This window comes from Ursus arctos, unplaced genomic scaffold (assembly GCF_023065955.2).
Source record: "Ursus arctos isolate Adak ecotype North America unplaced genomic scaffold, UrsArc2.0 scaffold_4, whole genome shotgun sequence".
NCBI lineage: Eukaryota > Metazoa > Chordata > Mammalia > Carnivora > Ursidae > Ursus > Ursus arctos.
This window is the reverse complement of record NW_026623056.1, coordinates 67611636-67624253: the sequence shown is the minus strand read 5'-3', so window position 1 is coordinate 67624253 and position 12618 is coordinate 67611636. Positions and strand designations below refer to the sequence as shown.

The following is a 12618-nucleotide window of genomic DNA, read 5'->3' as shown; positions in this document are numbered from 1 at the left end:
AACACTGGAACACACTTTCTCTTTCCTTCACATTCACACAAGCCAAAGTGCTACCTTTAATGCATAGCGATGTTCCTTCAGAATGGCTTTTGGTGCATGATAGGATGTGTGGGAGAGCATTCTAGCTACATTGTGATACGTGTAGAGGGAGCCCTGTAGTCTTAGGCTTTGATCACTTGTGATCAGTGGCACACAAAGATCAAACTGCTGCTGCAGGTTTTGGTTTTTGTTTACAGGTACAAAATTAATTGTCTGGCCTAGACGGGGAGTTAAGTCTATATTGTCTGCCTCTTCAGCAAGTGTTCAATGCTCAAATACTGTGCTTCTAGATCAGATCACACAGGGTGTTTGGGTTAGTGGTTGAGGAAAGAATGGTCAGAAAGTTCAGAAATGGCTCAGAGGACAGAGGTCACCGATGGAGAATGACTGGGAGGCAGAACAAGTAAGACTCCAGCGCTTAGAACCCTCTCAAAGGGTTGGCATCCAGTGCTTCAGCATTATCCCTGCTTAGCTCTATCCAGACAATGGTTCAGAATGTTATGAACCTTCGATGAGAACTGTTAACCTCAGCTCTGTTTCCATCAGGTGGAATAACAAGCTGTTCAGATGGTACCAGTAACCGGGATAGCTTTCGACTTGATGACGATGGCCCCTACTCTGGACCGTTCTGTGGCCGTGCCAGAGTACATACTGATTTTACACCAAGCCCCTATGACACCGACTCCCTCAAAATCAAGGTGTGTGCACATCATATCTGCATTCTGTATGGTCTGTCTAGCACTGGTTGTATAAGCTGTGTCAGGAAGTGCAAGCAGTGGGAACTCAGGGGGTGGAGGGAGTGAGTGTGCTCTTCCCACCTGTAGAACTGAGGACTGGGTTACTGGGGCAAGGATTTGAATAAAACACTCAAGGTGGGATAGGGGAATCGGTCTGTTGAGGCTATATATAGCACAAGTTGCTGTTATGTGGATAATGCAGAATCCAGGCCTATCAGGGGAGAAGAAATTGTCTACATTTTTCTGAAAACCAAAAGCCTCACAGGTTACTGGAGGTGCCCAGCTTTCCTGATACTTGCTGGAGTAAAAGGAGGGAGAGAAAAGATGGCGATATCAGGCAAGAGCCCCTCACAGCAACTCCCTTGGGAACCAGACTTGGCTGGGCAACTTCAGTGCTTAAGTTGGTTGCTGTGAATAACCAGATTATCTTTCTCCCAATGATGTTCCCTCCTGAATTCCCTCTTCTTTACTCTTATTCCCTGTATTCATTTTCTTTTTCTGTGTAACAAATTTCCACAAACTCAGGGACTTTAAATAACACAAATGCATTACCTCACAGTTCTATAGGTCAAACATTTGGTCATGGCCCAGCTTCATTCCCTGCTTAAGGTCTCACTGGGTTGAAATCAAGGTGACAGCTGGGGCTGTAATCTTACCTGGGGCTCAGGGTCCTCTTCCAAGCTCACGGCTATTGGCAGAATTCAGTTGCTTGTGGTTGTAGGACTTAGGCTCCTGCTTTCTTGATGGATATTGTCTAGGAGCCACTCTCAGACCCTTGAGGTTACGAGCCATGGTCCTCTCTACAACATGGCAGTTTGTTCCTTCAAAGCCTGCAGAAGAAAAGCTCACTCACGTTTCAAATCTCTTTATTTTTAAGAGCTCCTACCTGATAAAGTCAGAAACAACCAGATAATCTCCCTCTTGATTACAAAATTAACTAATTTGGGACATTAATTACATCTCCATAATCCCTTGTGCCATATAATACAACATAATCATGGGTGTGAAATCCATCATTTTCATAGTCCTACTCACACTAGAGGGGAGATGCTGTTGCAATTGTACAAATAGAAGGCTTGGTGCTAAATATTTTATACATGTTAAATTATTCCTTTTAGTAACACAAACTGATATAGCTAAAAGGACAGAAATTACGACTTTCCTATACTATCAACACCAAGCCAATGGTAACCAGTAATTATAAGTTATGAAGTATTGATGTTATTATTTAGCATTTGAGGCACTCTGTTCTTCTCCTTATCCCTTCCATTGTAACAAACCAGAGTGAGCTCAGCAGGAGACTGAGGAAAACATTATTTTCCATGGTTAGCTCCTCAGTCGTTTCTGTGAAATGATTTGAAGTCTAAGTTCAAGTCTTGGGGAAAGAATATTTGTAGCCTAGTAACCATTGTTGGGGGAGGGTGTAGAAGGGAATAAATCGAACACATTTTGACTCAGGAGAGCTTTTCGCCTTCCCTATGATACCATGCCAGTGCCCCCACCACTTGCGCAGCCTAAGGTGATATTTGTAGAGCTCTTGTAGGACACAATAAGAATCCCATAGTCACCACTGGAATGTATACTTTTTTATAAGTTTAGAGGATAATAGGCTGGATGCAGCAGAGAGCTCCCATGCTTAGAAACTTCCCCGAGAGTTTCTGGGGATTTTCTGGGTCTGCTTAGCTGATACCATCTAGCCCAGGATTTGATTCCCCATAGTTAAAGGCAGGAAGAACCAGGGGAACAGCTCATAGGGTCAGACAGGCAGATGATCACAAATCAAAAAGATCAAATCTTTTAATCACATTGAATCCTACTATTAAAAATACAATGTATGTGTTAGGTGGAAAAGTACACATTCATAAAGCCTGAGGAAAAAACATTTTTAGTAGCAGACTTGATGTTTTGTTTGTTGGAGGGTAGACCCCTAAAATGGCAACAATATCAGAATCTATAATGTCCTCTCTGGGGTAGAAACTTATGTCTCAAAGGAGGAAATATGACTTTTAAATGTAGGTACTGTATTTGCCTAGAAATCAATTTTCTTTACAAAGAAGTACCCCTGGGGGTTTTCTACTCTTGCCAGTAACTGGCAGCCTGTAGCCAATTAGAGTCTTAGATGTGAATAAAGAAAAAGACAGACTGCTTTGTCCATCCTAATGTGCTCCATTCATACTTCAATCCAAACTTTGTCATGAAGCTCAATCTAAGTATTATCTTTTCTAAAATAATTCAGTAGCATCATGTGTCCTCAGTGCACACACATGATTTTGTTCCATATTTAGATACAGGAAGTTCTTAACAGTTTCATTATTTTAGATGAATGCAATACTTTAGATGGTTTAGTTTTTACTGTAGATAGGTTTTTCAGATGAACTAGAAGCATGGACAGAGAGAGATTTCTTTTTCTTCCCCTTCCACATTTGGGAGCCCCTCCAGGAATGGTGGCTTGAGTTTTGCTCTGTATCTATTGCTTTGACAAGATGAATGAAGAGAGCATCATTTTTGAGGTCAGACAACTGACTGCCATGAGTTCTGGGAAGTTAATGTTTGCATTTCTTTTCTATAATATTTAGAGTTATAAAGATACCTTGTATATGTACCTACGAAGTGTGTCATGGGCATAAAATGACTCACTCTCTGCAGAAGGATTTTGTAAATTCCACTGTGCCTTACAATTATGAGTTCATAAATTGATATACCAAAAACATAAAGATGTCATCAAATGCATGTAGGAGCTTTTCTACAAGCTTGTTGAAGGGTTCTTCATTATTACTAGCAAATAGTTCCCTTGAACTTTTAAAAGAAATTTTCTCTTAGATTTATTCTGTTATCAGTAACCCCCATTATCATATTCCCTCATTATTCTAATTTTCTATGATTCCATTCTTTCTACTAATTGTCATAGCACCAAAGTTCTCTGAAAACTGATTGGTATATTTCTTCGTCTTTAGAAAGGAGACATCATAGACATTATCTGCAAAACGCCAATGGGGATGTGGACAGGAATGTTGAACAATAAGGTGGGAAACTTCAAATTTATTTATGTGGATGTCATCTCTGAAGAGGAAGCAGCCCCCAAGAAAATAAAGGCACACCGAAAGAGTGGAAAGGAAAAACCCAAAACTCTGCAGGAGTTCTTGGAGAGGATTCACCTTCAGGTTAGCAAACCTGTGGCCTCTTTGATCCTGGTGGCGTCTGGATGGAACAATTGAGGAGAATGGATCAGTGTTGGTCCAGCGGTAAAAAAAATACGGGACTTACAGCCAAGGAAAATCTGTTTTCCAAGAAGACTTCTTATTTCTCCTTTATTACTTCTATTACACAAGGACAGGTCTTGATATAACCTCCCTTGGACTAAACTCTAATGATACTTAGCAGTGACAGTAGAGATTAATGTTGAGAAAGTGCAGTGAAAAATGAAAAATACCTCGGAGACTAAAAGGTCCAGAGAAAACATGTAAATGAGAATGATAAAGAGAGTATGAAGAGTAAAGGTAAAAATCCAGAGAACTGAAAGGAAATATGGAAAGAAAATTGCATTTTCTGTAGGGCAGAGATCAAAAGCAAGTCAAGAGAAGATAACTAAATATAATTGTTTCAAAAGCAGTTTGTTAGGAAATAGTGATCATTAAGCCCCCATGATGATTATGTTAAGGAAACTGTGTGTCTATATTTATAATCCAATTATTTTCTTGTTATATTAGCAAAATTTTTATGAATTATCTACCTTGTTAAATGGTGTGTACATACAATTTACCTAGCCTCACTCAATTTACTGTTTTGCAATCCATTTCTAATATTAATGCAGCAGTACTTTGATAGTTTTCGAAATTCATCAAGGCAATAGCCAATTAAACTTTCCTTAATTGTTTCTCCTGAATTATCTAGTTATGCTCCTGTCTGTAGACACACTACCCAGGCCTTCCTATATTACTTTCGGTGCCCCTCAGATGGGGTTCTGCTTGGATGAAGTACAAAGTTTAAAACCTGCTTCTTCTTTTTGTTTGCTCGGTGATCTATGAGAAAACCAAGGTCTAAGGAAGTGGAATAACTTATTCAAGAACCCACAATCAGATGGTTATGTCAGAATGGGGATTTTGGTTTCTCCGTTCTAATTCAGTGCTCCTTCTAAGAGACATTATTTTTAAAAGAAGTGGTACTTTTTCTTTCTCTCTCTCCCTCTCTCTCTCTCTCTCTCTCTTTTTTTTTTTTTTTTTTTTTTGGTAAAAAGGGGCTGGTAATTATTCCTGATTACTTAAAACTTTTATGCTGCTTCTTATACAGTTTTGGTAACCAAACTAAGGATATTGAAATTATGATCAAGTAAAATGGAAGGAAGTTTTGAGGAAGTTGTAAAGCATTCAACTTCACTTTGCATTTTTATTCTGTTAGAGAGAACAGAGGTTACATAAATAACATACAGACCCAGAAATCAGAAGCCTATGAATTTTAAATTAATATATATTGATGCAAATGATGGACAAACTATACATGCTGAGAAAAGAAAACAATACTTTTCCCAGCCATGGTGCTTTTATGCTTAATAAAATCTTTTAATTAAATAGAAAGTCTGGAATTCCTTAGGTTTATATAATGACTTTCACCAAATGCTAAGTCTATTTTTCGTGCCTCTCTCAAATTCATTTTTTAAACTATCCCAAGAAGTTAGTGAGGGTAAATTATTTTTGCAAGCCAGCAAACAAGAAGAGATGTAGCTTCAGAAGTATTACTATAATTACTCTTGTAGAGGCATTTTATTGATAGACGTAAAGACACGGTAGCTTTGTCAATTGAGCTATTTGAGAAGTGAAAAAGTGCCAAATGGGATGAATGATCCAGCTATATAATTGATCCATGATTCAGCACGGCACGGCTTAAGGTAATTATTTCTTCTTTACATTTGTCCTTCCAGAAGGTGAGAATTCTCCAACATACTCTTTTGAATGCCCTAGAGTTCGTGTGAGGAGAACTAGTACAAAGTAAAATAAAATTAAGCAAAAGTTCTGTCGGTGACTTTGGTTTCTATATGCACTTCTACACTTTCTTTAAACTTGAAGAGAACTAAAAATAAAATATTTGAATCTGACTAGTTTATATTATACATATTTCTCCCCCCCATAGGAATATACCTCAACACTTTTGCTCAACGGTTATGAGACCCTGGAAGATTTAAAGGATATAAAAGAGAGTCATCTCATTGAACTAAACATTAAAAACCCAGAAGACAGGATGAGATTACTATCAGCTGCTGAAAATCTCCTTGATGAAGAAAGTAAGTGTGCACACCTACTTTTCTCCCCAGCTGAAAATCACAGCTCAGTGTAAATAGTAAAGTTATTAAAAACAAAGCCCCAGTCTTATTAACAGAGAATCCTATAAAGCATTCTTTCCCATAAAATACATATTTGCTTATATATTTGGAAACAACAACTCTGGTCAAGTCTATAATTGGGAAGAGAACTTTTTTTCCCTTATTGGACTCAGAAAATGAAGGGACTTTTCTGGGCATCTCATTTAGATTCTGCAGAGCTATTAATTTACACACAAGTGGATGTCTGCATTCCCAAAGACTGAGGGAGTTAGAGACATATATTAAGTGACAGCATGAGCCATTAGTGAGAAATGTCACATACAACTTCTGTAGGACAGCGCGGAGCATGACTCTAAGCTAATGAGCCTTCGCGCCACACAGGAAAATTCATTTCATTACCATATAGTCACATCTTGTGTGTGTTTATAGGATTCTTTCAAAACGTTAGAATAGCTTGCAAAAATATTCAGCACTCACTTTTATTATCTGAGCTGGTTCTCTGTGTTTGTAAGTATAAGCCGAAGATGCAGTAATGCAGGCACATTCCCTCACCAGCTGGGTTTGTAAAGATAGGATAGCTTTTGTTTTCACAGTTGCCCAATCTGAACACTCCTCTTACTAAATCTGGCCAGGCTTCTGAAACCCTGAGCTCCGGATGTACCAAACTCCACAAGGAGTATTTTGTAAGGGAGAAAGAGGGATGTAGCGACTTTTAAAGATGAAAAAGAACTCAGATCATCTAATCCAACTTTCTCTTTCAAAAATAATAATACTCATAATCATTAGCTACTTTTTTTTGAACACGTTCTCTGAGTAAAACTTTGAGCCAAGATCTTTACATGTATTATCTTCTCTAATGTGCTCCACAGTTTTGTGAGTTAGACAGTACTGTCCCATGTTTATAATGAGGAACTGAGAGAGAGGTAGCTTGTCCAAGCTCACACACAGTAGATTGTGGAGAGCCAGGACCAGTGCTGGCGATGCTACTCGACTTTCTACAAATCACAGCCCAGATGGAGAGCAAGGAGGAAAGTTGTATTTAGAACCCAGGCCTCCTGACTCTCTCTTAGTAGGTTTTCCTACATCCTGTCTCGTATGCTCCAAAATGGGTATAGTCGCACAGCACGTGTTTATACGCTGGCCTTTTATCTCGTAGGAACAAATGTACTTTTTTGGAAACTGCATCTCACTTTATTCTCACTTGCTATCTTGAGTTTGCATAGATCTTCATCCTTTTCAAAGAGCTTTCACGTGTAAGACTAATTTGACACCTGCAGAATTTCTTTCATTTTAGGCCCAGGTGTTTATATTGAAGTTGTGGGGGCTGGGAGAGAGGGATGAGGTCACAGAGGCAGACAAAGGTCAACCTTAAGAGAGTAGCCAATTCACTCAATAGTACGAGCCAAAACAAAGCTGACCCGAGTAAGCTGATGTAGCGGTATCTCTGGGGTAAAGGAGGCAGTTTCTTTCACATCTTGTCATTTCAAAACATGGCTCCTCACTAACTAATGTTAGGCTAAGAAATAGATTTTGTAGATTTCTTGGAATTGATAATGTTCAGTATCATTGTTAATACCCTCCAGAATAATGACCCTGAAGTGGAGGGAGGGAAAAGGGTATTTTTTGAGCACTTATAAATACATTGCTTTTCTTCTGTAATACCATCCATATAGGTATTTTGTCCATTTCACAGATGAGAAAACATTTCAGAGATGAATTTCAAAGAGGCCAAAAACAGCGAGATAAGTAGCAGAGCTGAAGTTTTAATCAAAAGCGGCCTGCTATAAAAATCCAAGTTCTTTCTTCCACACATGCAAACTGGTAAATATAGAAAGAACAATGAATATCTGAAAATTGAAGCTTTCTACTATGCCAATTTTCTCAGGAGCGTCAGTTCAGTTTTCCATCTCAGAAAGTGGAAGTTAATACGTAAGTGAGAACAGAAAATTTGCAACAACATTACTGCCTGAAAGGTACAAGACAACGATGGCTGCATTGCAACAGGGCTGGTGAACAGGAAGGGTGAGAGAGCCTGGGTGAGAAAGGTCTTCAGCCATAAACAGTGCTCTCAGTCTGGACCCACAGCGGGAAGATCGGCCCAGTGCTGTAGGCTTGGGCCGTGTATGGTGCCCACTTAATTTCTTCATCCCACCTCCCTCATCCCCCCTCTACTTTCTATGTTAATGAAAGAACAATGATGTATAGATAACATCATATGAGAGCTAGGTGTAATCTGAAAAACCATCTGACCCAAATGCTTTCTTTGCAAGACGGGGAAACTAAAAACCAGAGTAGCTAAGTAACGTTCTCAAGGTCACAAATCTAAACCCAGTCTCTCACATCTATTAGAAACACATTCTGCTATGCCCTGGAAACAAAACACAGTATATTCAAAGCATGATATAAAAAAGTACAGATCCCCCAAATTATTTCCCTTATAAGACCTTAGAAAATGATATTTGAAGGTCACTAGAGGTTGATCATTTAATAATAGCCAGTAACATTCAACATACACACACTGAGCCAAATTCTGGGGGATGAAAAATAGGAAAAAATGCCGATGCAACCAGTGTTTGTTGTCAACACACAACCCTGAGATTTTTCTTATTTTAATCTTACGGTCTAAAGTCGTACTAGAATATACATGTCAGAAAGATGCATACTGCATGTTAGGCCATTCTGACTGAAAGCTATTTATCTTATATGAAACTGCTTTGCTCAAGAAATAAAGAAGAATGACTTCTATTTGTTGATAAGATGGTGAGTTCTGATGATTCGGCCGTGCTGCTGCATGCATGCGTATTTTTACCTCTTCTCTACTCTGTGACTCCTATCTCCTTCCACCATGCTGACGATTAAAGGCAGAACCTTCATGTACCTTGAATGATAAAGACCTTGAATATATGGTTGTATAAAACTAAGATATATTAAAAACAAATGCATGTCACAGTCATAGGTTAAAAATAGTTAGCTGTGTGTGTGTGTGTGTGTGTGTGTGTGTAAGAATGGAGCATATGCAAATTGGCCAGGATTTTATGTATGCATTTTATCTTGATCACTGAATATAGTCAGTTTGGGAATTGTTGATAAATTCCTAGTTTAAAGCTTCAATGCTTCTTAGATTAGGAACTGGAAAGTTTTACTTTCCTAACCCTTCACTATAAAAATTGAAGAGAGTGGACACCTGTTTTGAGAACAAGAGTTAAAACTTTGAGATGATGGAGGGAAAACTACAAGCCCGATGTGAGCCTTTAATACATCTAGAGAGACCAAGAGGCTAGGGGGAGTGGGACAGGGACAAAAACAGAAATCTAATACTTGGAGCAAACAGTTTTCCTTTTTTCTTAGGCCAAAATAGATAGCGTTGTACCCACTCTGACCTTGAACAGGTAAACTGGATTAAACTTTTCAGGTCCCCGCTGGACAGGGGGTAAAGGCGTTTCTCCTACAAGCCGATAGAAGGGCCGGTGAGCGGTGTTATGATTACAGGATTACCTCTGGAGGAGGATAACGACTTCGGGGTTCTGCAGTCCCGCCAAGGCCAATACCGAGATATTCTCAATTTGCTCCCGAGTTGCATTAGAACTGAGCAGAATTAGGTCACTGGCACCCTCAGCTGGGAATCTAGATGAGGTTAAAAGGAGAAGGAAAACTAGGGTGAGACTCGGCTTTTGAAGAAGCAAAAGAGCAGAATCTGTTTATTTGGTGCACATTAGGATTTCTCTGTTTATCATCTGAATTTTAAAATGGCTTGTTTGCTTTGAATAAAGATTCCCAGTAAGAATAGAGAGAGAGAGAGTGTGTGTGTGTGTGTGTGTGTGTGTGTGTGTGTGTGTTGTTCATAAACACAACCTTCAGGATCCCTTTGCCTTGCTAATAAATTCCTCTTGCAAATAATCAGAGAGTTAACTGCTATTTATAGTAAATATTTTCTCTTTATTCTGAACCTGTTCCTCTTTTCCCACATTTAGAGGCACTTTGATGTGTCTTAAAAGTGTGTCTATGAGAATGTGTACAATTGTCCTCAGGGAAAGCGGGTGATGGAAATATCTTGTTCTCCATGTAAGCACAGGAATAATTAAATTTTAAATTGGAGGGAAAAAAAAAACCACCTAGTAACTAAATAAGCAAACTGTCCTAGAAGCTGTGTATCGCATATTTTAGGTACCTGCAACCTTTGTGTGCAGTGCTCAGTGAAGAGGAAGGGGGGAAGGGTGGGTTGTGTGCCAGGCTGTTGGCACCAGCTGTGGTCACAGCAGCTCCACATTGCTCAACTATCCCCAGTTGTGCCTTCCTGCCTGCCTGCCTACCTGCCCAAAATGACGCAGGGCAAGAGGCACGTCCCAGCCAGGAGCCTGGAACACGAGCTGCCAGCAGGGGAGATTTGCAGTTATGCCAAGCAGCAGTCCAGCAGTTGGCCTGACAGCGTGCCAGGGTAGCCTGGTGCCCTGGCCCCTGACATGCATGCCTGGTGTTTCCAACCCACTTGCCATATGATTTGAATCTAGATTCAAGAAAGGTACAGCTTTTAAGAAATACAGGCTAACCATCCACATATACACAGAAGAGAAGGCACAAAGGCATTTGACTTTATGTATTTATAAATATGTATTTAATATATATTTCTAGGTACAGCCGTTTAGCTTTATGCAATTCAATTTCTTCAGGTTTCTTTTTGGATTTCCTTCCCCGCTGAAGATTTAATTGATGATCAATGCCATATTCCATATAATACAAAAAATGACAAAATGAAATGTAAACATTTTTAGTCTTCTGTCAGAGAACAGCGCCCAGAGTTGAGAGTCCATAGAATTTTCACCTCGGTCGTCTAAGGCACGTGTAATGTACTTGTTTTCATATTGCACTACGACTGTGTACTAGGCATGACTTTGTAATGACTACCCTGGTCAAACAAGACTGAATCCTCTGTTACCAGATGCCTTCCCCAAAGGCCCTCGTTCTGTGCTTTGCATTGAGTAGACGGGTTATAGATGCTTGTAGAATGAAAAACAAAAACAACAACAAATGCTTGTAGAATGAATTAACGTTGAGGGAATGAAGAGATTGGTAAATTATAAGGAAGCTTTTTTCTGATTATAAAACTTTAGTCCCTAGCAATCCCACCTCACAGATAAAAGTTTTTGTAGTAGGCAGATGAGTGTTGGTATGTGTTGTCAAGATATATGTTGTGTATATGTTCACTGTGTGTGCATGTGTATATGCAAGAGTGTAAATGAGTACATTTCTAGAGGAACAATAATGTAAAAACTGTCAAAGTTTGAAATGTGCATACTTTTGTATCCAGAAATTCCAGTTTTAGAAATTTGATGAACTTCAACACACAACTGCAAAAAAATGCTAGCTAAACTACTACTACTTTTGGTTAAGGGTGAACTTCCATCAATAATTGATATGTTAAATTAACTAGTATATGCAAACAACAAGGTACTACGAAGATATTGAGAGAATGTAATACATACTGACATAAACATATGTTCAAAAGGGGCACCTGGGTGGCTCAGTCAGTTAAGCGTCTGCCTTTGGCTCAGGTCATGATCCCAGGGTCCTAAGATCAAGCCCCACGTCGGACTCTCTGCTCAGTCTGCTTCTCCCTCTCCCGCTCCCCTTGCTTGTGCCCTCTCGCTCGCTCACTCTCGCTCACTCTCTCTGTCAAATAAATAAAATCTTTAAAAAATATATGTTCAAAACATATTAAATGGTAAAAGCAAATTGTAGATCAGTAATATGCAGGGTAACCCTATTTTTGTCAAATCATAATTTTTAAAAATAATGAAATTAGGTTATTTTTCACCATCTCAATAATTTAATCTACAAGAAAAATGAAACTGATTTTCCACAGCTCCTAAAGAAGCAGTATATAATGATAGTTTTTAATCTTACTTAAAATAGTCTTAACAAAATGTGTCCAATATGACAACCCAACCAAGGGTAACTACTTCCTGGGACCAAAGCCTTCCATAGGGGTGTCTGGTTGGGCAGAGTGGCAACCGTGCTGATGCTGAGCAATTAGACCTCAGATGAGTGTGCCTCGGCCTTACTGAGGCAGGCAGCATGGTGCACGGGGGGCTGCTGTGAATGTGAGTGCAGAGACTCACTCCCTGGCCCACATCTCATCAGAACGTACACTATGCTGTTAAGATGCAAAGAGAAGTCTTGCAAAAAGAGGGAGCATCATTTCAACTCCTATTCCCTCATGGCCTCAGGAAAACAAGTGTGTTATTCCATGAAGGGATTCCTGTTTTCCATTTGTTGTTTTTCCAAATGTAGGTTAGAATTCAAATGACATGAATACCAAAAGGTCATTATTATAAAACTAGCACATTCAGGTAATTTAAGGATGTGCCTAAGATGAAATCAGAAATAACTAAGAGTTGTGCCATATTGTCTATTCAGTGTTCCTCCTTGGACAACACTGCCCCAGGACAAATAAATGCAGCCGTAGATACCTGGAGAATGCCTGAGTTTGGTTCTCAGTGACTCAACTGGGGCCCCAACATGAAGCTGAGG

The 12618-nt window shown here is 39.3% G+C and overlaps 1 protein-coding gene and 1 long non-coding RNA gene across 3 annotated transcripts in view; one reads left to right on the top strand and one right to left on the bottom strand.

Moving 5' to 3' along the window:
- The window catches only part of LOC113246039 (uncharacterized), a 144887-nt gene that overhangs the window by 20773 nt on the left and 111496 nt on the right, over positions 1 to 12618 (bottom strand). Inside the window, exons 3-4 of the long non-coding RNA XR_006408501.3 lie at positions 9586 to 9714; positions 1433 to 1606 (exon numbers count right to left, since the gene is read on the bottom strand). This is a non-coding gene — a long non-coding RNA (uncharacterized LOC113246039). The remainder of the gene's footprint in view (positions 1 to 1432; positions 1607 to 9585; positions 9715 to 12618) is intronic.
- The window catches only part of SAMSN1 (SAM domain, SH3 domain and nuclear localization signals 1), a 130387-nt gene that overhangs the window by 112152 nt on the left and 5617 nt on the right, over positions 1 to 12618 (top strand). For both annotated transcript variants that reach the window (XM_057306598.1, XM_057306597.1), the window contains 3 exons: positions 586 to 737; positions 3731 to 3937; positions 5901 to 6051. In XM_057306598.1, the coding sequence (XP_057162581.1) occupies positions 586 to 737; positions 3731 to 3937; positions 5901 to 6051 (510 nt within the window). The remainder of the gene's footprint in view (positions 1 to 585; positions 738 to 3730; positions 3938 to 5900; positions 6052 to 12618) is intronic.